Source organism: Didymella exigua (genome assembly GCF_010094145.1).
Source record: "Didymella exigua CBS 183.55 unplaced genomic scaffold M421scaffold_19, whole genome shotgun sequence".
NCBI lineage: Eukaryota > Fungi > Ascomycota > Dothideomycetes > Pleosporales > Didymellaceae > Didymella > Didymella exigua.
In genome coordinates, this window is record NW_022984793.1 from 85,332 (window position 1) to 108,813 (window position 23,482).

Genomic DNA, 23,482 nt, shown 5'->3' on the forward strand with positions numbered 1-23,482 from the left:
TGTGATGTTGGCATCATGAGTTGTGATGTTGGCATCGTGAGTTGTGATGTTGGCATCATGAGTTGTGATGTTGGCATCGTGAGTTGTAATGTTGGCATCGTGAGTTGTGATGTTGGCATCGTGAGTTGTAATATTAGCATCGTGAGTTGTAATATTAGCATCATGAGTTGTAATATTAGCATCGTGAGTTGTAATATTAGCATCGTGAGTTGTAATGTATTGGCATCATGAGTTGTAATACATGGCCGAGTCTACACATCCCCAACCACAAACCGCCTCCTGACCCGCTGCTCAACCCGACTCACAACCTCCCCACTCTCCCGATAATCCCTCAGCACAGCAACACACCGCTCATCGTCACGATCCACAAGCGCATTCATCAACCGCTCGTACGTCCCCCTCCTCGGCCTCAAACCCATACCGCGCATCTCCTCAAAGTAATTAACAGCATCATCCAAATGCCCCGTCTGCTCGCACACCAGAATCAGCCGGTCGTACGTGATGCGATCCGGTTGCAGGTTCAACGCCATCATCTCGGTCGCGAGGTGCATGGCCAGCTCCTTGCGCGCGGATTGTGCGCATCCCCGGAACAGCAGGTTGAACGTTGATGTGTTGGGGCCCGTGGCGCACACCGTGTGCAGCGCTTTGTACATGGAGAGCGCGTCTGGCAGCGCGTCCAGCGCGATGCTGGCCTGGATGCAGCAGTTTGCGGCCGCGGTGGGGATCTTGCGGCCCTGTGCTTCGAGGGATTGGAGGAGCGTGAAGGCGTGGACGGGCATGCTGAGTTGCTCCTCTGTTTCCGAGCCGGAGGCGCTGAGTGTTTTTGTTGGCCGTGGGGCCGGCGCGTGGACAAGGTACGAGTACAGCGGGTGACAGGTGCCGGCGTCGACTTTGAGGTTGGCGTCGGTCATGATGAGCATGACGGCGAGGGCGTCGGAGAGGGCGTCGGCCTTGAGGTACGTCGCGATGAGCAGCTCGTAGTGGTGCGTCGTGAAGACCGTCTCGCGCGCCGTGAGCACCCGGAACACGTCGGTCGCGAGGTGCACGTCGCCGTGGCGCGCGGCGACGGAGAGGACGGACACGCACGTGCCGGTCGGCGGGTTGAGGTAGCCGGGCTGGACCTGCGTGGTCCAGACTGTGCGCGCCGCATCGTGCTGGTGGTCTCGTTAGCGATGCGATGCGAGTGTGTGCGGACGGATGCGTACCAGCTGTTGGTGCGCGGCAGCATCGAGCAACGCACTCCACAGCGCATGGCTCAGCTTCACGCCGCACGCCGCGCCCGCCGTCGCGGCGTCCGAGACGCTCGCCTTCAGCCCCAGCACGTAGAAGGCCTCTTCGACCTCGCCAAACTCCAGCAGCAGCCACATGGCCTCGCTCCACAGCCACTCGTCCACCCGCGCCTCCTTCCGACACATGTCCTCCAGCATGTCCAGCGCCTGTTCAAACAGTCGCTCGCGCAGCAGCCCCGCGACAACAAAGCACTGCGCGCGGTCGCTGAGCGCGAACCACTTCTCGCGCATGTACTCCAGCACCTCGGCCCGCAGCAGGTAGTCCGGATGCACCGCGAGCGCCTGCAGCACGTTCTCGCACCCTCTGACATCGAGCTCGACCGTCTCCACCCCCTCCGCCGCGGCCTTGTCGCTCCAAAACCCCATCTCCTCCAGCACGGACCGAACCTTCCCCGCCGTGCCGTCCGTGCTGCTCGTGAGACTGTGCAGTATCGCGGCGTACATGGCGGGATCGGGCCGCTGACCGCGGTCCTGGATGAGCACCCTGCAGATGCGCATCACTTCATCGAAGCTGCCCTTAGCGCCCGCGTGCCGCACGTCTTCGTACAGCGTGTGCGTGGGGAGGTGCACGAGCGGCGTCTTCTCCTTGGCGTTGCGTGGCTGCATCGCGAACTGCGACCGTGTGCCTGGCGGCGGGACGTGCGGCTGTGCGAAAAAGGGCGACACCTGCGCGGCGGCGCTGTAGCTGCGCTGACATTGCAGTCGGGAGCTGCGTTTGGACACGAAGCTATCGGCCGTTGGCGCTGCGGCGCGTGCTAGGTGGGCGGCGGTGGCATGGGGAGGGAAGCCGGGGCAGAGACAGCGCCAGAGCGCGTCGTTGACAAAGGGACGCGGTGGCATTGGCCGTGTTGGCGCTGTGTGTAGGCGTTGAGAGAGCTTGGTGGTTGGACTTGAACATTTACATGGTCAATGCAGGCCGCGGTTCCTGCAAGGCTGAAGGTTATCAGCAGCACCGCATCACATGACCATCACATCGCCGCCTAACATCATCGCACATCACCGCACATCACCGCATAACATCACTGCATCTCACCGCATAACATCACTGCATCTCACCGCATAACATCACTGCATCTCACCGCATAACATCACTGCAGATGAAGCCTACATCACTGCAGATTGTGCATACGTCACTGCAGATGAAGCCTACATCACTGCAGGTGAAGCCTACATCACTGCAGGTGAAGCCTACATCACTGCAGGTGAAGCCTACATGCTCTTGGGGAGGCGTGTTTGATCAATCACTGCACTCACACGCACCAGCCACTTGAGAATCCACACACCACAGCTTTGCCTGATCCAATGCCCTTCAATTCTCAACCACGCCCCGCCATCAAGTGCAAGTCGCATAAGGATGACTGACTGCGTCGCGCATCTGCAGGACCTGCCACGGCACAGCTCCAGAGCAGCAGAAAAGGTTGGCTGGATATTGCAGTATCCACGAAAGTCCGAACAAACACGTTAGAAGTTAGACCGCAAGATGATCATCACCACCCAAGACATGTCGAAACACGCGCTGTTGATCAACACACTAACTCTGCGGAGTAACTTTGTCCACCGCCATCTGCGGGGGAAAAGTGCGGAGTCGCCCTTCCAAGCATGCTCCCGGGCCCCAGGTCCTGCGCGTAATTATTAGATGTCTGCAACGCAATCCCGCGTGTTGCATCGGCGGTTCTTCCACGGCCATGCTGAGCAGATCACAGCGCGGGAAAGTCGTCATCTCGTCGGCGTTTGGTACTTCGGGGTGTTCCTGGGTGTTCCCTGACGCACCCGGTCCGTTCTCTAGCGCCCCTCCAGTAGCCTCCACCAGCGAGCTTGAAAGTTGAAACCACCCATGGGGTGTGGTCGGCAAGGCTTCAGGTGCGTCGATTTGTTTCCTACGTGCTCCGGGGTTTCGTAGAGACGAAGTTGGGGTAGTTGGGGTCCCGGAGGTGAGGGTGAGTGCGGAGGGCGCGCGTTTGAGCACGACCTCTGATGCTTGCGCATGCAGACATCCGACATGGTCTCATTTCTGAGTCTTGTGCATGCACGACGCGTTGAACACTACCAAAGCTGAGTTGTCGAACAGAACGGAACTCGGCTGGTGCACACGTCTAACGACCGGCGAGCGCTTGCATACCAAAGCCAATGCCAGCTGGCTCCTTGGTCAAAGCAAGCATGGTTGCCAAGGTGAGTTCTATCGACTCTGTTGCGTTGCAATGTGCATGGCTGTTCTGGGCACCTCGTGAACGATTCGCCTAAGCTTCCAGAATCTCCTCGTTCTTAGCTCAAGACCCGTCAGAGTGGTCGACACCCGCTGGGTGTGAAGTCCCTGTTCGTCTTCACCGGATGAGATGAGGACGATCAATCTCGAGACGAAGCTACTGGACAAGCTAGACGATCATTTCGAGGAAGCTACGAATCACCCGCGCGCGAGATGATCTGGTGTTGAAGAAGAAACGGGAACCGTTGGGACTTAAACTGCAGCATTAGTTTCAATGTTTCCCAAAGCTCCGCGTAGTCTCATGTAGCAGGATTTCCTTTCAGCACTTGGCAAATGGCCGCTATCGGGAGATCTCGAAAGTTGTGCGTGCCAAGGTGGAAGTCCGCACTGCTGCTATGAGAGTCATGTCTCTGCACGCAACACGTTGCCCTGCTCTCTACTCCAGCGATGCCGCAGACACATCTCGTAAATTGTGTCAACGTCCGACATTGCATAATGTCGGGGCTTGGCAGCGGCAGAGGCGCATTCGGTGGACGTGTGAACAAGCCTGGGGGCTGGAAGCCAAGACGTCTTGTGCATGCGCGGCCGCATACGTTGGTGAAGCTCTAGCCCGACAGTGTAGAACGTTATCTCCGCCAGAAAGTTCTGCATCTCAGACGACGAGAGGCAGCAACTGCGTCGTGACTTTGATATTCGACAGTAGTTGCGTGCGTGTTGTGTGAAATCTCTGTTTGGTGATATCTCTGCAAGATTGGGTTTTCAGAAAGAAAGCTGTAAGACGGCCTTCGGCTGTTGCCCGCGTCCACAAATGTCCAGGAACGAGCAGCCTATACAGTGCTAGTCTTAGTCAAGCCTCGAGTCGGCTCGTCGGTAGTTTTGGTGGAGACGTTCTGCACACCAAACACCGACTTTCGGTCGACACTGGTGTGGGCCTGGTGGATGGAATGCTCGTGGGGTGCCAGCCAAGATTGAGCATGAGAAGCGTTGCAGTGTGAGCGGGAGCGGTTTCCCTGCATACACAGACACGAACAGCCTGACTCTTTGGTGTCCTAAGACTCGGGTTTGATGAGTCGCCTCGCCTCGCGGCGCGGCACGCCAAAGTCGGAGCACCTGCATTTCAGTGACCTGATGTCATTAGAAGGCGACATGCAAAGGGATGGCACACTGGAGCGGGGAGAACGCAGGGACGCAATTGCCCCAAATTATCGTACACAGATCAGCGGTGCCAGGAAACAGTAGAGAAACGAATAACGAACAGACCATTGCGCGGTGGCGGCGCCAAGCTAAGCTTGTCAGGCTTACCGGTAGCCTTCATCGCAAATGCGACAAACCGGCATCGGCTGTTGGATCGACTGTTGGATCGACTGACGGAAGCGCCTATTCAGAAGCAATTTATCGTATAGATGCGATTGGCGGGACTCCTGCGACTCTTGAAAGACGTAACGCGTCGTGGTAACGCACTTCACATCATCGGATGGAAACAAGCAAAGGCTTGAAATCCGCCGAGGCCGCAGAGCCGCAAAGCGTTCAGGAGACCCACTTAGACTCTCCACGCCAGCCTCGATAGCGCTGCAACCTAGCCGGCATTTGACATCACCTGCACGCTCAACAAATTCACGCACACCCGGGGTTTCGCTTTGCCGCTCCCTGGCGTGAGGCTTTTGCGTGACAACTGTTCCTGTTTTCTCCACACGCCGGTGAGGCCCTGCGTGGAGCCCACATGGGGGTGGTCTTGTTCTCGCCTCAGACATGCCCTGTCTCCAGCTCGAAAGAGACATCGGACCACGCTTCGAGTCAGAGCTCCATCATCCCCCAGGTGGACCCTCTGTGATGGCTAATGTCCACACGATCAATGATGTGGGGTCTAGAGAGCAAGTACAAGTAGCTCGCGCTCACCTCAATTCTTTTCCCTCAGTCTCTGAGTCTCGTTTATACAGGCATCTCTGGTGCTTGCCGATCGACGAAGTCTCTTGATCTTTCCACCTGCCTATACTCACTCCTCATCACATATACCCGCCACCATCATGGGTCTCACTGGAAAGTCCCTCCAAATGAGCCAGCTTCTGCTGGTCGTCTTACCCGCCTTCGTCCTTTTTGGATACAACCAGTCTGGTGTCGGTGGTCTTCTGTCCCTGGCCGACTGGACCAAGCACTTCCCTGAGATTGACACTGTTCACGCCAAGGGAGCCTTGAAGAGCGAACGCTCCACCAAGCAGGGTGCTGTCGTAGCTTCATTCACCATCGGTGCCCTCTTCGGTGCTCTGACCTGCACCTGGATTGGTGACCGGCTCGGTCGCCGCAAGGTTATCTTCATCGGCGCCGTCTGTACTCTTATCGGCGAGATCCTGCAGTGCACATCCTTCCAGCTTGCTCAGTTCGTCGTTGGTCGCTTCATCCTCGGTTGGGGCGTTGGTCAGCTCTCTGCTACTGTCCCGGTCTGGCAGTCCGAGTGCTCATCGTCCGCCAACCGTGGTAAGCATGTTGTGCTCGACGGCTGCTTCATCTCTCTTGGCTACCTCCTCGAGGCGTGGATCAACCTCGGCTTCTACGAGCAGAGCAATCTTCCTCTGCAGTGGCGCATTCCCCTTGTCATTCCCATCGCCATCTCCATCATCCCCATGATTGCTGTTTTTACCATTCCGGAGTCCCCGCGTTGGCTTGTCAACAAGGGCCGCGTCGAGGAGGCGAGGAAGAGCTTGTCTGAATTCAAGGGCCTCGATCTGCACTCCCCCGAAATCGCATCTGAGATTTGCGGTATCGAGCTTGCTCTCGAGGAGACCAAGGGCAGCGCCGTCAAGGTCAGCGACATCTTCACCAACGGCAAGGACAAGCTGTTCTACCGTTTCTCTCTCTGCATCTTCCTGCAGTTCCTCCAGCAGATGTGCGGTTCCAACCTGATCTCCACCTACTCGACCATCATCTTCCAGCAGGGTCTCGGTCTGGACGGCGAGACATCTCGCATCCTGTCTGGCGGTGCGCTCACCTGGAAGTTCCTGTCCTGCTTCGTCGCCTTCTTCACCATCGACCGCTTTGGTCGTCGCAAGCTGTTCATGTTCTCTGGCGTCGGTATGGCATCGTGCATGTTGGCTCTCGCCGTCGCCTCGTCGTATCCCAAGTCCAACAAGCCCGCACAGATCGCATCGGCTCTATTCGTCTTCCTCTTCAACTTCTTCATCCCGATTGGTTTCCTTGGCGCCAACTTCCTCTACTGCACTGAAGTCGCACCCACGCGCCTCCGCGTGCCCATGGCCGGTATCTCGACCGCGAACCACTGGCTGTGGAACTTTGTCGTCAACATGGCGACGCCTGTCGCCATTGAGACGATTGGCTGGAAGTACTACCTCGTCTTCCTCATCATCTCAGCCATCATTGTGCCGATCGTGTTCCTCTTCTACCCCGAGACGATGGGCCGTTCGCTCGAGGAGCTCGAGATGATGTTCAGCAGCGGTCGCAGCATTACGGGTATTGTGCGCGAGTCCAGGAGGCCGTTGACTGGCGGGTTTGCGAGCGACGCCAGTTCGATTGAGAAGGCGCACGAGAAGAACATCGACGAGATCGAATCGATTAAGGCTTGAGTGCCTGCGGAAGTCCGAAAGCGTAGATGATATACCTAGCGTTATGACTGAATGACCACTTATTCAAGTTCAAGACGAGTGCAAGCGGTGACGAGTTTTCTTTTTTGCAATGTGAGATCCACTTTGAGGCTCTTTGAGGCCAACACTGCGTGTAGGGGGCCAAAAGACCCGGTCGAACCCGAGTGTCTTCACCCGTGTGCCCAAGATGCTACTGCTGCAGTAGGGCTGGGGCTCTCTTTCTCCGACCCGTCCCGTGTATCGGAAAGACCCACTTGGAGCCGCATCGGAGCCGCCTTTCGTAGTAGCTCAGCGATGCTACCCGTGAATGCTTGTCTTTGAAAAGGCCGTGACTCTTGATCTAACTGACTGCAGAACTGGTTGCCTTTGTTTCCTCAAGGCATCGGTACACTCTACTTGGGAAGTGTAGAATCGCCTTTGGTCAGTCGAAGCTTAAGGTCAATACCGACAGCCTGCAGCGCGCTACGACGTCGTCCTGCTCGATCCCAACATTCCAACGGGCGCGCACGATGCATGACGAACTTTTCAAGCCTTGATAGCATAGTCTGCTTCACCTTGTCCGGCTTGAAAAGATATTTAAGCATGACTCTGTGTGGTTGAGTGACCTCAAAGCTGCGCAAAGTCTTTCACTCTGGAGTGGACTAAACGCTGATCGCTGTCCTGTCGAAACGGTCTTCCTTACTGTGTACAATTATCATCTTGAAAGTGAAGAAAGCTTAAAGACCGGAAGTTCACCTCCAGAAAGAACCCACAGCCATCGCACAGTCCATTCGAAACGTCTCAAAAACACTGACACCGTATCTTTAGGTGCATGGTAGGTCGTCTCTCGCAGGTTCCGGCAATTAAAGATTCATTGGTCACCGTGGATCGTGGGGGTCCTTTTGTAACCACGTAGCTCAGATCACATGATATAGCAGGCACTGTCCGGTGGGCAAGTACACTTACCGGTACTTGAGAGCTGAGAGCTTGTGTAACACAACAATAAACAACACGACAACACAAAACACGACAACAGATAGCAATACAATTGTTGATCACAGTCTCCGACCGACACTACTCACGCAGTTACACGTTTCCCCGTAAGCCAGACTTGTATCAACAACTCTCTTTGCTAAGCGCATTCCAACTGCACCTAAAACGATGGGTTTGTCATTTACAATCGCCTGCTTTTGCAATATCCTGAAGCGCACGCGTTCGACCCAGCCAACCCCATTTTGATCACTAGAAGTTCGGTGCATAGGAATCTACTAGCAAGATGTCATCTTAGATACAACTACTAGGTGTCTCGTCATATCTACTCTAAGTCTCTGCAGCGCGCTGCAACTCCTCGCTCCACAAATGCTGCGCAGAATTACACATCATTCACAGCAGAAAAGCAACCTCTCTTGAAGCGCCCGGCTCCGTATCACCAAAGTAGAATGGGCTTGATCGTGGTCCCGGCGCGCATATCGGTCAGAGCCGTCTCGAAATCATCGGACTTGAGCACGTTAGAGCTTGTGCATGCGTTGCGTGGTCTTAAGAGATAGCTTACCTGGTAGAATTTGGCGAGCTTCTCGATTGGACTTTATTGCTCTGTCAGTATCTTTAGATACGCTGTCGGGATAGTACTCACAATTTGCCTTGTCGGTACCAGTCGATCATTTGCGGAATGAACTAACTATGCCATTAGTCATTGCTTTAGAGGAAACATGGCGGGCATTCACCTTTGATGGATTGGCATTGCCCTCGATCGACCCTCGGATAGCAAGGCCGAACTGATCTGGAGTCAGCATGCGTCAGACGATCGCTGATCTCTGACTTACGTTGAGCACAAGGCCGAGATCAAGATCAAGCCTCTTGCCGTTCACATTGCCAATCAGAATGATTTGGCCTTTGGCATGCAGCGCCGGCATCGAGGCCGCAATCAACGCCACTATCGCTGTTGTGTCAAACACAGTGTTCGCGCCCTTCGGCGCTATTTTCCTAATAGCTGCAGGAAGCTCTATTGCTACATCTTTGAAGTTGGATGTGTCAATGACGTGCGTTGCACCTAACTCCTTGGCCAGGTCGAGACGTGATTGCACTCGATCAACGCCAATGATTGTGTGTGCGTCACGAACGCTTGAGGCCTACAATATATCAGTCAATCTCGCAGCTTTGAGCATCTGCCGCCACCCATAGGCGTAGGAAATGATGTACCATAATCGCAGACATGCCTACACCGCCAAGACCAAATACCTGACAGACACACGTTAGTGGAGACAACTGCTTATGTTCGAGGTGACCTACGACGACTGCATCCTTCTTTCCCACGTCTGCAAGCTCAGTCACAGAAGCAGCACCTGTCTGGTAGCCACAGCCCATGGGAGCAAACAGCTTCAGCTCCTCCTCATCCTTGACCAGCTGCTCGACGTTCACGACGGATGTTCCTTTCACCAACGCAAGGCTAGAAAAGCTCGATTGCCCGAAGAACAGCCCGCCAGCGGACTTGCCATCGACCTGGTAGACATCAGGTACACTGAAAAGGTTTTTGACATGGAACTGATCGCAGTATCCAGGTGTATTGTCCTCACAAGCGCGACAATCTTCATTGCCGCAGTAGTCGAAACTCAGCAGCACCTTATCGCCTTTTTTGACATGGCTGATCTTGTTTCCAACCTGCTCGACGATACCTGCACCCTCGTGGCCCAAAACCTTGGGAAAAGGTAGTAATCCTGGGGTGCCTTCTTGAGTTAAAGAGTTGGCGACATCCGAGTGACATATTCCGGAGGCAATGATCCTGACCAGCAGCTCATCTTCGCCTGGCTCTCGTATTTGCACTTTATCTATACGCCAAGATACATTGGACTCGTTGGGAGCGTCGGTTACGATTGCAGTGGCAGCAATGGGGAAAGACATGATGGTCAAAGAAGGTTGAATGTACAGACTTTACAGAAGAAGATAACTTCAACTCTCGATGAGAATGGCAAGGTACCTGTACATAGACAGCGGCAGGACAACGAAGCCGAGCCGCCGTAAGTTACTATAATATGCCCGAGCAATGCGGGGAAACTGACAGCCAAGATCGAGCGGAGGGCCCATCGACGCTCCCTTCCGTCTAGGCAGACCCTGATTTAGCAAGCGACAAGGCCTAGCCGGTCACTGACCTGATGAGACACATCCACTTCATAGCCGAGCGGCCCGAGCCTACACAGTTGCCGAAAGGCTCTTGAGGAGGCTGTCGCGATCCTTGAAACGTAAACTCAGCTAGAACATTTTCGGACCGCCTCACACCGTGTCCGTGCACCTAATGCACGGAGTCTGTCACGAAGACGCTACGAGTAGGCCCTTTAGGACTTGTTAAGAAGTCTAAATCAATTACTATGTACAGTATCTAAGTAGGTACAGACGCTGTGTACAGAACAGATTATAGCTTTAGAGTAGGGTAAATACTTAGGGCATTGTTAGTACGTTAAGCTATCTAAGTTAGTTAGTATTAGAGGTAAGTTAGCCTGTAGTTAGAAGCCTATTAGGTTAGGGATTAGAGACTTGTTAGAGTGCTATGAATATACGACGTACTACTAGGAGCAGTAAAGACTAAATTTAAACAGTATTAGGAAATCTAAGAGGTGTAACAACGCGCTGCCAACTATAACCCGATACAACTAGGTTACGGTCTAGTGACTTGTAACCATGGCCCTTGTCGCATGGCATAAGGATGCACTAAACTGCCTCTAAACCTCCCTATATAACGAGCCAGGAACTGTAGTAACGTACCTCTAGACTGGCGGATGGTTAAGGTAAGGTAGGGTATAGGTATAGTCACGTGATCTGTGGGGAGGATCTAGGTAAGGTACCACGTGACTAGGTATAGGTATAGGTGGGGTACCACGTGACTAGGTATAGGTATAGGTAGGGTACCACGTGACTGGGTATAGTTATAGGTAGGGTAGCTAGTTAGGATCTAGGAATGGGTAATTATTGGCTGTTTTTAGAATTAGTAGCAAATATGTTTATAATCACAGTAATTTATCACATCAAGTACTACTTAGGTAACATAATGTACCTATTCTGCATTTTAACTAACGTACTCCACAAGCGAGCCAGTCACTTTTGCCAAGACCACGCCAAACTTCACTCTACCTTTAATGTCTTAACGCAACAACATAAAAAAGCCTCTAAATAGGGCTAATATACAGCTTGCCTTACAGGCTATCTAAAAAGACGCGACACTCTCCTAGTAACACGCTGCTGCAATCTATAACGTGTCTCAAAGCACCCTTAGTAACTAACTTGCTAGAACTACTTCACAACGCAATTGCAAGCCTAACATAATTAAGCTAGCTAGTACTGAGGAGGAGGTGATTGTCTAGCACGTACTAAAGCTAGATAAGCAAGGCTACTCGCCCTGGCTTGCTAATGTAGAGGATATAGCTAATTCTCTACTTACTAAGCACCACTAGACCCCTGTTAGCAAGAACTAGGCTGCTAACTTTGTTAAATATTAGCTAGAGCTTAGAGTTAAGTTTAATTAAAAGTATAACTACAAGAGAGCCCTTTATAAGGATCCTAAGGTGATAGGAGACTAGTTTCGCCTAGTAGAGAATACTAAAGCTAAGTATAGTATCTAGGATAAAGACACCTACAACTTTAACAAATCTAGCTTTATAATAGGCGTTATATCTATAGGAGCTATTGTTACAGGATCTAAGCGTTAAGGGAGATTAAAGACAGTGCAGCAGGGCAACTAGGAGTAGACTAGTATTATCTAGGGTATTAACGCAAAGGGCTAGTCTATCCCCCCCTTTATTATCTTCTCTAGCAAGCACTACCTCTCTGCCTAGTACAAAGAGCCTAGTATACCTAACAACTAGGTTCTTAATATCTCTAACAACAGCTAGACAAATAATAAGCTTAGAGTAAAGTAATTAAAGCACTTTAATAAGCATACAAAGGCGCACACTATTAGTAGCTATTAGCTGCTTGTCCTAGACAGCTATAAGAGCCACAACTTAGTTAAATTCTACTAGTACTGTAAGGAGCACAAGATTATTACTCTGTGCATGCCTCTACACTTGTCGCACTTGCTGCAGCTGCTTGACGTGGGATGTTTCTCCCCGTTAAAGAAGGCCTATTGTAACAACGCTCTACGAACAGTGACCCGATACCACTAGGATACGGTTCCAGCGACTCATGACCATGGCCCTTGTCGCATGGCATAAGCTCACACTAAACTGCCACTAAACCCTTATATATAAGGAGCAAGGAACTGTAGCATTATAGAGTAGTTTTTCTATATCCTTTTGTACAAGACCTATAGGTGTAGAGAATATATCCTAGTGTTCTTATCATCCTAGCACTCCTATATGCCTTATAGCAGATTTACACCTATTCCAGATGTCTCTCTTCTTGCCTGCGTTGTTACATTTAAGGTATTAGGGCTTATTCCTACTAATATATAGGTAGTGTTAGATTGCCTTAAAGTGCAGCTGCATACCCTACTAGCAGTACCTCTACCTAAAATACTATAGTAATCTAAGACACTAAGTAATATACACAAGTTTAGGTCTTAATCTAAGCTTATTAGTAACTCCTTCTAATAATTACTAAGTACAGTATAAGAAGGGCTCTTAAAGCTTATAAAAGGGGCTAAAGAGATACTATATAAAAATATCCTTATTAAGGCCCACATGCAAGAGCTTAAAGAGCAATTAGTAGTAATAACTAAGAGAAAATTACGTAAGAGAAAGTAGATTTAGCATAGTAGCACACTTAAGTATAGCCTAGCAGTATTACATGTAGCTGTAGTAGTCTGGCCAAAGGCCAATAAAGGATATCTACTTCCTAACCACTTTTGCTAAATAGCATGCACAAGTTAACTAGACGTCTAGTTAACTGCGTAGATAATATATATCCAGCTTAAGCCAAGCCGGCTAAGCTAATGTAACCGGCTAGCTCTAGCTCTTCTTTAGCTTTAGAGTCTAGACCGTTACAGTAGCTGCTAAGGCGTCTGTAGCAGCTTCGCTATCTAAGAAGACTTAGGGTAGAGGAAGTTAACTAGGAGCTTAATTAACTATTCAGTGCTATAGGAACTGCAGCAAGACTAGACACAACACACAAATGTGCTAGGAGGGTGCAGAAATATCTTCTAAATCTAATATAAGCACGCAGTATGCTAGGTTACTATTTAATAGCAAGTAGTTGTAGTTGTAGTAACTTATGTTAGTTATGCTAAGAGAAAATGGCTAGTTTAGTGATATAGCTAGCTTAGTAATAATCTACGTTAGTGAGTGCTAATAAACAAATATTTGGTTGGGTGGTTATTTCAGCAGAAACTGTCCGAGTTTTTCTGCTAGGGTGGTGCTTGACTGGAACTGATTCCTATTGGTTGCTAAGTTTCGTGTCAATGCGCGCGCAATAACGTTGAGCGATCAACACCATATTAATTAGCTATTTTCTGATACACAAAGTTTTTCTCCTGGTTTCAGCGCTTGAATTGCTGCAAGCGCATCATGAATAGGTACCATGGTGGTTGAGTTGGTTGAGTTGTTACGCGTTGAACATGGGGTATTGATCGCGATCCCCGTGCATTGGTTGACTCCGTGCATTGGTTGACTCCGTGCATTGGTTGACTCCGTGCATTGGGTGCACGAACACGGAAAGCTCGGCCATGTACTTTCCGACCACATACATTTACTTTCTTGCCACACACACTTGCCGGCCACATTTACTTTCCGGCCACGTATACTTTCCGGCACATAAACTTTCCGGCCACCCACCCAAAGCAGCCACATAGTATAGAGACGTGATTCTCTTAACAACAATGATTATTTTTGTCACTGTGTACACATAGAAATAAAAGTACGTGCTGATGCCTCTGCTGCTGCTTTTCGAGCCTCTGTTTCAGCTGAAGAGCTGGCTTGTTGAGCCTGTAGAGCTGCTGCTCGGTTAATAGCAGCCTGTATACTCTCAACGTTCCTGAATCGCTCATTCGGATTAACTTGAACTCGCTTTCTCTTACGAGTAATCTTGTAGTGATCTATTTAATTTTTGAGTTGTTGATTCTCAGCCTTGAGCTGGGCAGCTCTGGTATTTGCCTCCGCAATAGCCTTGCCTGCCTTGCCAAGCACTATCCGGGTGCTTCGTGAGAGAGATTCTGACAACAGCTGCTGCTGCTGGACCTTATATAGAGCTTGTGAGCTCTGAGGGGTGTTGAAGACTTGTTCTAATGTAGTCAAGGCCTAGCTAGCTGCTAGTGGAGTAACTGGCCAGCCAGTTACTTGGGATGAAAGCAGTACTAGATTTAGGTTGAATAGGCAAAGGCCAGCAGAGCGCCAGCCAGCTCTTATAACTCGCTCTGATATCGCTTTTTCTCTTGCCTTGTCATATGATACAACAAAGCGCTCCTTCTTGATAGGAGATGCGTCATCAAGGGCAGAGAGAGCTCAGATCTTATTGCGGTGGCGTATTTGAAGAACAGAGAAAGGAGCAAGGTCTAGAGGCTGCAGCAGGTGTGATGCATGAGCTGGGAGATACAGGAGGTGTATCTTATTAAGCTTGCAGAGCCACATAAATTCGATAGGTGTATGTGAGCTATGGCCATCAAGAGGGAGCAGTTGATAACCACTAGAGGATGGTGAATTATTTGGTATAAAAATACGCTGTAACTATTCACAGCTGATTAAGCTAGATGTCTAGCCATTCTCTGACATAGTATAGAGCCAATTTGGTGTGCATTAGGTTGGGAACTAAGCAGATTGTAGATGCTTGCCTTTGAAGATAACTTGTAACAGCCAAAAAAGAGGCAAAATGTACATACGCAAGTACCTCAAAGTAGGTCTGCTAAGTAGACCTCTTCTACCCGTGACATAACTGGGCACTGAAGCTTGATGCTGGTGGGTGAGATTGTCTCCAAAATTGACATCCACTCGCAATCCTCTGGAGACTAAATATAAGCCTTCTTGTCTATAAAGCTTGCGAGCACCTAGACATTAGTAGACACCCCTAGTGCAACTCTAGTCTCGTCTCGTCTATATTCCACATATCTTTATACTGTATTCCTAGCTTAATTCTTGTCCGCTCAAACAGCTCAAGGAAGGTCTTCATAGTATTGCAGCTAGCTGCTACAGTCCTTGCGCTCTTAAATATTTGGCAAACAACAGATGCAACACCTAGGTTGTGGGTGATGAAATGGGATATTCATAGTTGTCCAAGAGGCTCGTAGTCGCCGTTTATGTGTAGAATGTGGGCTGCCATCTCCCGTACGCGAGGATAAGATAGAGGTTGTGCGCGTAAGTCCTCTTCAAGTATACAATTGACTAGAAAGGTCTCTTATTTTGGAGTTAATCGCTGTTGGTTTGAGTGAGCTATTGTGTGTGGTTGTTGACCTGCCCGTCGGCCTTGCAACGTTGATCGCGCAACGCCGTGCCAACGAGCAGCTGCTAGCTCGCTATTACAAACACCAGAATTAAGATCTGCATTAGCATTTGGCATTGCAGTTCTCTTAGGGTGCATATAGAGAGCATGGTGGTGATAATATAGTTAATTAAAAGCAGGGTGATGCGCTGTGATGGGGTGGCCGGAAAGTAGGTATATGTCACGGTTTGAGTCTCTCTTGCCTCATAGGCAAACGCACCTCACCTTCGGTGAGGTGCGACTACCTATCCTGAACTAGCGCTGTTTACAGCCACTCGTGTATACCTACTGTTCGTAGCTGCACACAATACAACCTCAGTTCAATCCTTCAATTTTCCCTGCATACGCGCACTGTTCACTCCACCGCAACAGTATACGTGGCCGGAAGGTACATAGCCGAGCTTATTAGAAGCAGATGCATGTGAAACATGCGGACGAAGACAAGTGTTGCTAATAGGCACAATTGTCAACAAACAAATCCAGTCTAAATTCACCCTTAATGATTTGGCCAGACAAGGCACCTAGCTTATCTTAGGAAGCATCTCTGAACACGCTTTGCGATGTATTGACTGAATTCACGTACAACTACTTGTGGATCTTTTAGAAGCCTTCTCCCTGGCAGTATCTATTACCCTCTTAACCTGTGATAAGTCCGCCTTGTCGTTCGAACGAAAATGGAAACCTTCCTTGAAGCCATAGATCACGAAAGGCAGTACGCACAGCACCCGAATGTTGTTATGGCGTCTACGACCATGCCACCAAAAATACACAAAAACAAACTCCAATCGAATCCGTAACTACTATGGAATGTTCCAATTTCCTCTTCTTGACCTTCTTCTCCTTTGGGGCTTCAGACATCTCGGCCTCCGTCCCGGCCTCCTTTTGCTCCTTCAAAACCTACTGCTCGCTCAGCACTCTACCACGGTCCTTCTTGATAGCCTCAGTGTACCGAATAAACACTTCCAGCTCCCGGGTCAATCAGTGACTCAATGTTAGCCTCCTTTAGTAGATTCGGGACGTCGCTCAGCATAGTATCGTACCGACCCTGCTCACGGCACCACTTGATGATTGCTGTAAGAGGTCCAGCATCCACGCCGGAGGGCAGTTCTTTTAGACCCATGGACAACCCAAAAAGGGGATAATCCATTTTCTGGTCCCACACGATGTTTGACCAATGCTCGGCTGTATAGCAGGTCGCATCGTTCAACGAAGGCTCAACTCGTATCTTGTTACCCTCTTCATCTGGCGTACGCGGGTCTGCTCTGCTATGATATCATCAGCATGAGAATTATAGTGCCTGAGCGAAATGCCACTGACGAATTGAAAGTTGAGCTTCAGGCGCAGGACATGGGGTTCGGTACGCCACACACATGGCTGATGGTGGGTCTCGTTGACTGTTTTCTGGAGGGGTTGTATGCTGCGATTGCGGTGCAATTGAGATCATGGCAGGCGACTGGCAGTACTTGTCCTGGGGTGGGGTAGAGACTGGTGAAGAGGAGAGTGATAAAGAGGAGAGTGATGACTGTGGTGAAGTTGGAAAAGGTCACGGATATAGACCCTGGGCCTTGGGGCAGCTGACTTCGGTAGCAACTCATACTCACCTTTACCTGGCAGTCGTTCGCGCATTCCGTCCAACACGAGGGAACCTAGGATGATGATCCTTACAGACGACGTCGACGGTAGGACAGTCTGCAGAATTGATTGATGGGGTTTGAACCTAGATCGTCAAAAGCGAGCATAGCGCTCTTGCGCATTGCACATGACGGCGCGAATAGAGTAATGAGCGGCGAGGGTCGTGTAAGCATGCGTTTTTCGTTCAGCCACAACGGTGGCGGATGAAACTGCAGGTAATAACACCGGAAGTACAGGAGGAATGGCTTCGCAGCAGTATGAATTGCATTGGACTGACGCCTTGCCTCTTGGAGGCAGTAAATGTGTGCAGGTAAACAAGCTCAGTAAAAGATTGCTGGTCCCTCTCCGTCAAAGAATACTTCGTCCAACAAGTTCAAAAGAACCTTCTGGCCCACCCAGGATTCTTCGACAGCCGGACGGATGCGCTCCGGGGGCAGCACGAAACCAAAGTCACCAGTGTCCGGCAACTCGATGGTGTAGGACCATTCAGCGCGGCCGACAGCGTAAACGTGATCGACACCAACTCCAGTGGTGGGGTAAAGCACAGCTCCGCTAGGTCCGAAAGTGTAAGTTGTTGCGTTCGAGGAGTTTTGTGCGATCTCCTGGCTCATCAACGAGGCGGCACGTGTCCATCTGCCAAGCTCTGGAGCGTAAAGATACTCATTGTGACCAAAGGGGCACAGAATCAGCTGACTATAGCTGTGCCAATCGATGTAGAGTTTGATGCCCTGCGCGTCACGGAGATTGCGGAGGAAGTCGTCCATCGCGGCATTCTCTGGCGTGTCACGAGGGTGCTCACCACGGTAGGTCTGGGAACATTCATTCTTTGAAGCGCCGCGAGTGTTGGCGTCCCAATTGTGTTCCCAATTCCTGTTGATATCACGACCATAACAGGTCTGGTTGGCAGCAGTTGCTGGAGGCGGCTGACGGTTCTTACGCCACAGTCTATCAGTTGTTTGAGAGTGCACAAAACCTGATCGAATCAGCGACTGATAATTAACAGTGCATTCTTAACTTACCATCCGGATTGACGATGGGGAAGATGTAGAAGTCATAGTTGTTCAGGAATGTCTGTGTAAGGTTGTCACCAGCTTTGTAGCCGTCGATGAGCTGTTTGGTAATGTACTCCAAAGTCTGCAAGAGGTCAGCTTAAGTCAAGGTCAGCCTTGAGTCAAAGCTTACAGGGGCAACAATCCACTCTCTGGCGTGAACAGTGCCGTGCCAGAGCACAGCGGGCTTTCCAGGGCCGCCATTGCCCCACATGTGAATACTGAATTGTTCCTTTAGCAACTACTGACAAAATGCCAGTGCCGTTAACATACCCATAGATATCACGACCTTCGTACGAAGTACCGGAACTCGTCCAGTTTGAGTTTTCGGGGAAAGACTCTTGCAGCTCTTTGAAGTAGTCGACGTGATCCTCGTATGGGTGGTAGCTATCAAACCAGTCGCCATTGCTGTTGCTATCCTGCCTCTTCCAGGTAGACTTTACTTGAGCCTCAGCAGCAATTGAAGATCCCAAGTCTGCATGCAGAACACGTGAGTCCAGGCCCAGCGCTTCGAATCTGGCAACCTCGTGGTGAGGGACAGCGACATCAATGTGGTCGGAGGCGGACTCCCAAATGTTATGAGAGAGCTCAGAAAGTCTCTTCTGGACTTCAGCTACATGCCGGCCGGTCTTGACATGGTAGACCTTGGTACCTTCATAGAGATTTACAGAAGGGCTACGGATGGAAACACCAGCAACAAGGGAAGCAAGAGCAAGGTTGAGAACGACCTTCATGATGAGCGCTAGCGATACCCCAACTCATAGGCGCATGAAGCTCGCTTTTATACACTGTCAATCGTCATATGCTCCGCACCGCTAGCAGTTTGCCAGATGCTCTATGCCGCGACTAGACATGAATGCAAGGTCGTCGCGCGAGTTGGTGTGTTATCTGCTTCCCTAATGCCGGAATAGCATGGCCTAGTATTGGTACTGAGTGATATAATATGTGGATGTCGTCTTGACCTGCCGTATTAGACCTAGTAAGGCGTGGCATTTCTTGTGCTCTCACGGATCTCAGGTGCAGAGACGTCATCATCGCCAAGTGATATCTCGTATCACTCACTGAAACGTTCCCGGAAAATTAGTATCTGGGACAAATTGGCGGGAAGCCTGCAGTGGCTGGTGCGCTCTTCTGAGGTATGCCTCGACTAGATACTGACGGACGAGCAAATGTTGTTTGGGCGGGGTAGGTAACAAGGGCCTGGCACGTACTGTCCTTGCGACCTTGAATATATAAACGTGTAATCATTCACTGATAGGCGATGCATTGAAGAGTCTTTGAGAGACTTGCCGCGCGGAGGAAATTGTTGGCACGAGGAGGCTGAGTATACATGATCGACGGGGTGGAACGATTGTAGAGCAGAGGCAGATTCCCAGGTTTGTATTGCTATCGAAGCATTGGGCCCTGTCAGCATGTCATATTATAAGGGTAGGATTTGACATAGACATGGGATGCAGACCGTGTGGAGTGTCGAGCACGCGGGGGAGTTCAAAATTGCGTGAACGGTGGGTCTCCTAAGGTGCGAAACAGTTCGGGGTAGCGCTAGGACAAGAATGGTCTGGCTTATGACGCGGGCACTTTTTGCCATCGAAGTCTCATGCCATCCACAACGCGGCGCTTGAAATTGTCATTGTGTTTGCTGTTTTTCCAGCCGTAGATATCTTTGTAATTCTTCTCGCTTATGCTCCAGACGTCGGTACACATAAGGTGTGCGCTACGTTCATTCCTGCATCGGCCACGTTTCTGCGGTAGCTGTGACATGCTCACGGCCTCCCAGCTAAGTTTCATTAGCATGAGGACTGAATACTCGCCGAATGTGAAGCACTGTGAGCTTTACAGCAAAAAATAGCCCTCTTGGGCCAGGATTAAGCGCCGTAAGAATAGAGCTACCCCACAAGGTCTTCACATTCTGATAGCCGACCGACCGGCAATATGGTTGCTCCCAACAGCCCCATGCCCTGGCGTTTTCAGCACGTTGTGGCACCCAGTGAGGGTTCACATTTCATACAAGCAACATCCCAGACCCAGTATCATGGTCAGTCTTGACTTCTTTAATAGCCGCAAGCCGCAGTAGTTTATGAGCAACCTCGTGATGCAGATGCCGCAGCCGATCACAACGCCGTTCTCCTCACCGATCGAAGTACACCAGCCAGGACAAAGGAAAGTCAGAGCGTACGCAGCCGTTATCCGGGTCACTCCTCCTTTGCTGAGATGAGCGTGGTCAACGAGAAGTGCGTCCTCAACCAACTGGCTGCCTATGCAATGATTGGTTGCGGCTTCTAGACTGTTACTGGACCATTTTTGAACGTACCGAAACCAGGGCCGGATGACTCAGTCGTTGCATTTGGTCATGTTAGTGTCGGTCTAACGGCTGTGATGGCAGCGAAAAACATGGGCGTTGGCCAGATCATTGCAGTTGACATTGTGCAAGAACAGCTACAAATGGCGAAAGAGCTTGGCGCAATAGATGCGATCAAGAAGGCATTAAAGTCAGGCACAGGTCTTACATTTGCCATAGACTGTACTGGCGTGCTCCGCGTCATTGAAAACATGCTAGCCTGCCTCTCAGTAGTTACAGGGGACTGCGGATATTATTGGGGTTCCACCGCCAGATGCGAGGATTTCCATCTACCCACTGATGTTCTTGTTGAATAACAAGAAATTGATTGGAGATATCGAGGGTGACTCGAACTTAGAAGATTTCATTCCGGCCCTTGATGAAGTGCAGCAGACTCGCTCCTTTCCTATCGAAAAATTGTGCTGTACCTATCCTGTTGAAAGACTGGAAAACGCGATCCAGGACCTACACACCGGCAATGTGAGTTGCCTAGCTCGAATGCTCTGGAACGTGCCAAACACGGTCTCCAGCTTATCAAAAATCGGTCATACAATGGAGCTGAGACACATTTCGAGACAAAGGAAGGTATGACAATGCGCATTGTTGATGGCCAGTTACGAGACTGGTACAGTAGAGCCCCTTTGTGCAAGGACATCTCCAAATCCCGAGGAGAATTTCACTGTCTTTGAACGCTGAACCTCGTCATGATACCGAATACGACTTAAGGCAACACCTTTCCCTCTTATTCTGAACTCCAGACTGTCATCGTGTGCTCCAGGAACATTTCAACGCTGATCCAGCATACCCAAACATTTTCTACAATCAACCCTGACAACTTGACAACCTTTTCAAACGGTTTCTGAGCACGATATCTTGAGATGATACAGTCCCAATTCCTCCCAAAACCTGAAGACGTGTTAAACTTCCTGGATGCAGCGCGGGAGGCGGTAGAGGACCATTATGGAGAGCCGGAATATACGTATGTTCGTGAGGCGCTTTATAAAATGCTCGAAAATTGCACTGAATGGCTCAACGATCTCATTGAACCAGGCGTGATCTTGTTGGAGGCTCTGCAAGATGAGCGCACCATCTTGAATCGCCACAACCGGACCCAGGCAAGGATGTATACCGGACAAGGTAACCCTTGGAGCATACCTGAAAAGCTGGTCCACTTCCCACTTCGCTTTATGTGCCTCGAAGATGGTGATGTCAAATTGCCTACTGGCTTCTTCGAGCCAATTTACCAGGTGGGAAAGCACAAGAACAAATCGACGCCGACATTTCCTGAGCTAGCTGCTGCTCATAGATTATATGGCATCGGCAAGCTTTCCAACGCCCCGTCACCCACACACGACTTCCCAGACGGAAATTTTACACTCGCAGAGATTGCAGCATTCTTGCCACAGTCGATTAAAAGCTGGGATGTCGCCGACCGCATTATTTGGAACGGCGCTGCATCTGAAGATCTCGCCCTCTTCTTCAACAAGTACCGAGGCCTGTCCCCAAAGATTGACATTAACTCTGTTTACCTGATGTTTCGTGGGCAGATGCGCAAACGCAGCGAAGCAGAACACGGGTATAAGAATTGGAGGCAATGGATTGTCAGCGCACAAGCAGACGTCCAGAAGCCGGAGAAGTTCGACCCTGACAGTATCAACGTCACAGGCTTCCGTCGACCGGTCATATTCCAAAATCGTCTCAACATACCTGCTGTCCCAATCCCGTTCACAGACCTCGCCAAAGGTGTTGCACTCTGGCCTGAGGGTGACGATGCTTTAGACTTGACGCGTTGCGTAAGCTGGTGCGTTGATCATCCAGAAGTAGAGTCTTACTACCCAACAGACTACCAAACCGTTCTCGAACGTGTAGGTGGTCCGCTGGTCCCAAATGCTTGTCATTCAGATGGTCAAGCACTATTACGCCTTCGGTCTGGGACAGGCCGCATTGCGCCTCGAAGGCGTGTGAATAGAGACTACAGATATGGTAACGCCGATTCATATGAAATCAGCGACGATACTGAATCGAGAAAGCGCAAGCGCGGCCTGTCCTCTCGTGACGAACGTGCTAAGCGACGCAAGAGCACCGCGGCGAGCACTCTCCGTCAGACCCGAACCACGCGCAACACGACGGCACAGTTACCTGCCAAGAAAGACACTCTTTTCCAGATGAGTTCCGAGGAGGACACAGACGACGATTCCTACCAAGGGCCGAAGCACACGAAAAAGAACAAGGAGGGACCTCGGCGATCAGGGCGCATCAAGACCAAGACCGCATCGTACGTCGATATCGATGGAGCTGAAATGGAAGAAACAGATGCCGAGTGTGAATATCGGCAGTACGGTGACGCTGGAGATGATGAAGACGTATCTGACGGAGAATTGAATGACGTGGACATGGACGAGTGAATCCTCTCGGGAATTCGAAGAAGAAGCTGTGTTGGTAGAGCATTTGACGACAGGCGAGATAATATGCTCCATACACACATATCAATAATACATATGTGAAGTGAATTTGTCCAGAGTATGAAGCTACTTCATTTGGAAAATGGCTATAATGCTCTTAAAGCAATTTGGCGTGATGAATGAAGTATCAGGGGAATAAATGTCGAAAAAGGTCATGTTATATGCTGAACAAGTGATTTAAACTGCAAGAAATACATCTTTCTACAGAGAGACTACCAGTTAAGGGTGACTGATCTAATAAACTTGTCTTTTACGACGCTTATACCAGACTGCGTGCCCGTATCTCGCTAAGTTCTCATGTGCCCTCACAGCGACTCAGAATGGAATTTGACAGGCTGTATTTTAACTTGAATGTAACAGTATATTGCAATATACGAGCTTTCAGATGAATCCGATTATCTGATGCAAAGCTTAGCTCTCAGTTTTCGCTCTTTTCCATGTTATTCTTTGCTCATGCCTGATCGATGACTTTCTACCCGCGGCGGCTGCTCATCTACTCTCTGCAGCTATCAAGATACTACTCGAAGGGAAGGCACTCCAAGG

At 50.3% G+C, this 23,482-nt stretch overlaps 9 protein-coding genes across 9 annotated transcripts; 4 read left to right on the top strand and 5 right to left on the bottom strand.

The window, feature by feature from the left end:
* Nucleotides 1–193: 193 nt before the first annotated feature.
* Nucleotides 194–2,184, bottom strand: M421DRAFT_422156 (uncharacterized protein). Its single transcript, XM_033593075.1, has 2 exons — nucleotides 1,206–2,184; nucleotides 194–1,154 (listed from the first exon to the last, which is right to left on the bottom strand). The coding sequence occupies exons 1-2, from the start codon at nucleotides 2,127–2,129 to the stop codon at nucleotides 252–254; spliced, it is 1,827 nt and encodes a 608-aa protein (XP_033447166.1). The 5' UTR covers nucleotides 2,130–2,184; the 3' UTR covers nucleotides 194–251.
* A 2,515-nt stretch (nucleotides 2,185–4,699) lies between these two features.
* M421DRAFT_186864 (uncharacterized protein) lies at nucleotides 4,700–5,393 on the bottom strand. The gene has a single exon (XM_033587946.1). It carries the CDS (start codon nucleotides 5,268–5,270, stop codon nucleotides 4,791–4,793), a length of 480 nt encoding a protein of 159 aa, XP_033447167.1. The 5' UTR covers nucleotides 5,271–5,393; the 3' UTR covers nucleotides 4,700–4,790.
* A 123-nt stretch (nucleotides 5,394–5,516) lies between these two features.
* M421DRAFT_93513 (general substrate transporter) lies at nucleotides 5,517–7,067 on the top strand (the record flags this gene model as incomplete). Its single annotated transcript, XM_033598120.1, has 1 exon — nucleotides 5,517–7,067. The coding sequence occupies one exon, from the start codon at nucleotides 5,517–5,519 to the stop codon at nucleotides 7,065–7,067; it is 1,551 nt and encodes a 516-aa protein (XP_033447168.1).
* Nucleotides 7,068–8,490: 1,423 nt separating this feature from the next.
* On the bottom strand, nucleotides 8,491–10,004 carry M421DRAFT_394526 (GroES-like protein; the record flags this gene model as incomplete). The annotated part of the gene is made up of 4 exons (XM_033590065.1): nucleotides 9,354–10,004; nucleotides 9,264–9,302; nucleotides 8,888–9,193; nucleotides 8,491–8,562 (listed from the first exon to the last, which is right to left on the bottom strand). The coding sequence occupies exons 1-4, from the start codon at nucleotides 9,960–9,962 to the stop codon at nucleotides 8,491–8,493; spliced, it is 1,026 nt and encodes a 341-aa protein (XP_033447169.1). The 5' UTR covers nucleotides 9,963–10,004.
* A 6,709-nt stretch (nucleotides 10,005–16,713) lies between these two features.
* Nucleotides 16,714–17,122, bottom strand: M421DRAFT_186924 (uncharacterized protein). The gene has a single exon (XM_033587948.1). It carries the CDS (start codon nucleotides 17,051–17,053, stop codon nucleotides 16,793–16,795), a length of 261 nt encoding a protein of 86 aa, XP_033447170.1. The 5' UTR covers nucleotides 17,054–17,122; the 3' UTR covers nucleotides 16,714–16,792.
* A 288-nt stretch (nucleotides 17,123–17,410) lies between these two features.
* On the bottom strand, nucleotides 17,411–18,873 carry M421DRAFT_66348 (uncharacterized protein; the record flags this gene model as incomplete). Its single annotated transcript, XM_033596315.1, has 4 exons — nucleotides 17,411–18,063; nucleotides 18,110–18,224; nucleotides 18,273–18,360; nucleotides 18,413–18,873. 4 exons carry the CDS (start codon nucleotides 18,871–18,873, stop codon nucleotides 17,411–17,413), a joined length of 1,317 nt encoding a protein of 438 aa, XP_033447171.1.
* Nucleotides 18,874–19,901: 1,028 nt separating this feature from the next.
* M421DRAFT_394551 (uncharacterized protein) lies at nucleotides 19,902–20,422 on the top strand (the record flags this gene model as incomplete). Its single annotated transcript, XM_033590066.1, has 2 exons — nucleotides 19,902–20,174; nucleotides 20,205–20,422. The coding sequence occupies exons 1-2, from the start codon at nucleotides 20,072–20,074 to the stop codon at nucleotides 20,420–20,422; spliced, it is 321 nt and encodes a 106-aa protein (XP_033447172.1). The 5' UTR covers nucleotides 19,902–20,071.
* M421DRAFT_394557 (uncharacterized protein) lies at nucleotides 20,110–20,960 on the top strand. The gene is made up of 2 exons (XM_033590067.1): nucleotides 20,110–20,174; nucleotides 20,238–20,960. Exon 2 carries the CDS (start codon nucleotides 20,516–20,518, stop codon nucleotides 20,792–20,794), a length of 279 nt encoding a protein of 92 aa, XP_033447173.1. The 5' UTR covers nucleotides 20,110–20,174; nucleotides 20,238–20,515; the 3' UTR covers nucleotides 20,795–20,960.
* A 704-nt stretch (nucleotides 20,961–21,664) lies between these two features.
* On the top strand, nucleotides 21,665–23,141 carry M421DRAFT_394567 (uncharacterized protein; the record flags this gene model as incomplete). The annotated part of the gene is made up of 1 exon (XM_033590068.1): nucleotides 21,665–23,141. One exon carries the CDS (start codon nucleotides 21,665–21,667, stop codon nucleotides 22,880–22,882), a length of 1,218 nt encoding a protein of 405 aa, XP_033447174.1. The 3' UTR covers nucleotides 22,883–23,141.
* Between the last annotated feature and the right edge of the window lie 341 nt (nucleotides 23,142–23,482).

Bases quoted from the DNA above. Each gene is read 5' to 3' on its own strand.
- M421DRAFT_422156 (XM_033593075.1), bottom strand. From the start codon at position 2,129: ATGCCACCGCGTCCCTTTGTCAACGACGCGCTCTGGCGCTGTCTCTGC. The intron at 1,155-1,205 runs GTACGCATCCGT...CGAGACCACCAG, and splicing joins CTGCCGCGCACCAACAGCTG to CACGATGCGGCGCGCACAGT.
- M421DRAFT_186864 (XM_033587946.1), bottom strand. From the start codon at position 5,270: ATGTCTCTTTCGAGCTGGAGACAGGGCATGTCTGAGGCGAGAACAAGA.
- M421DRAFT_186924 (XM_033587948.1), bottom strand. From the start codon at position 17,053: ATGAGTTGCTACCGAAGTCAGCTGCCCCAAGGCCCAGGGTCTATATCC.
- M421DRAFT_394557 (XM_033590067.1), top strand. From the start codon at position 20,516: ATGGCAGCGAAAAACATGGGCGTTGGCCAGATCATTGCAGTTGACATT.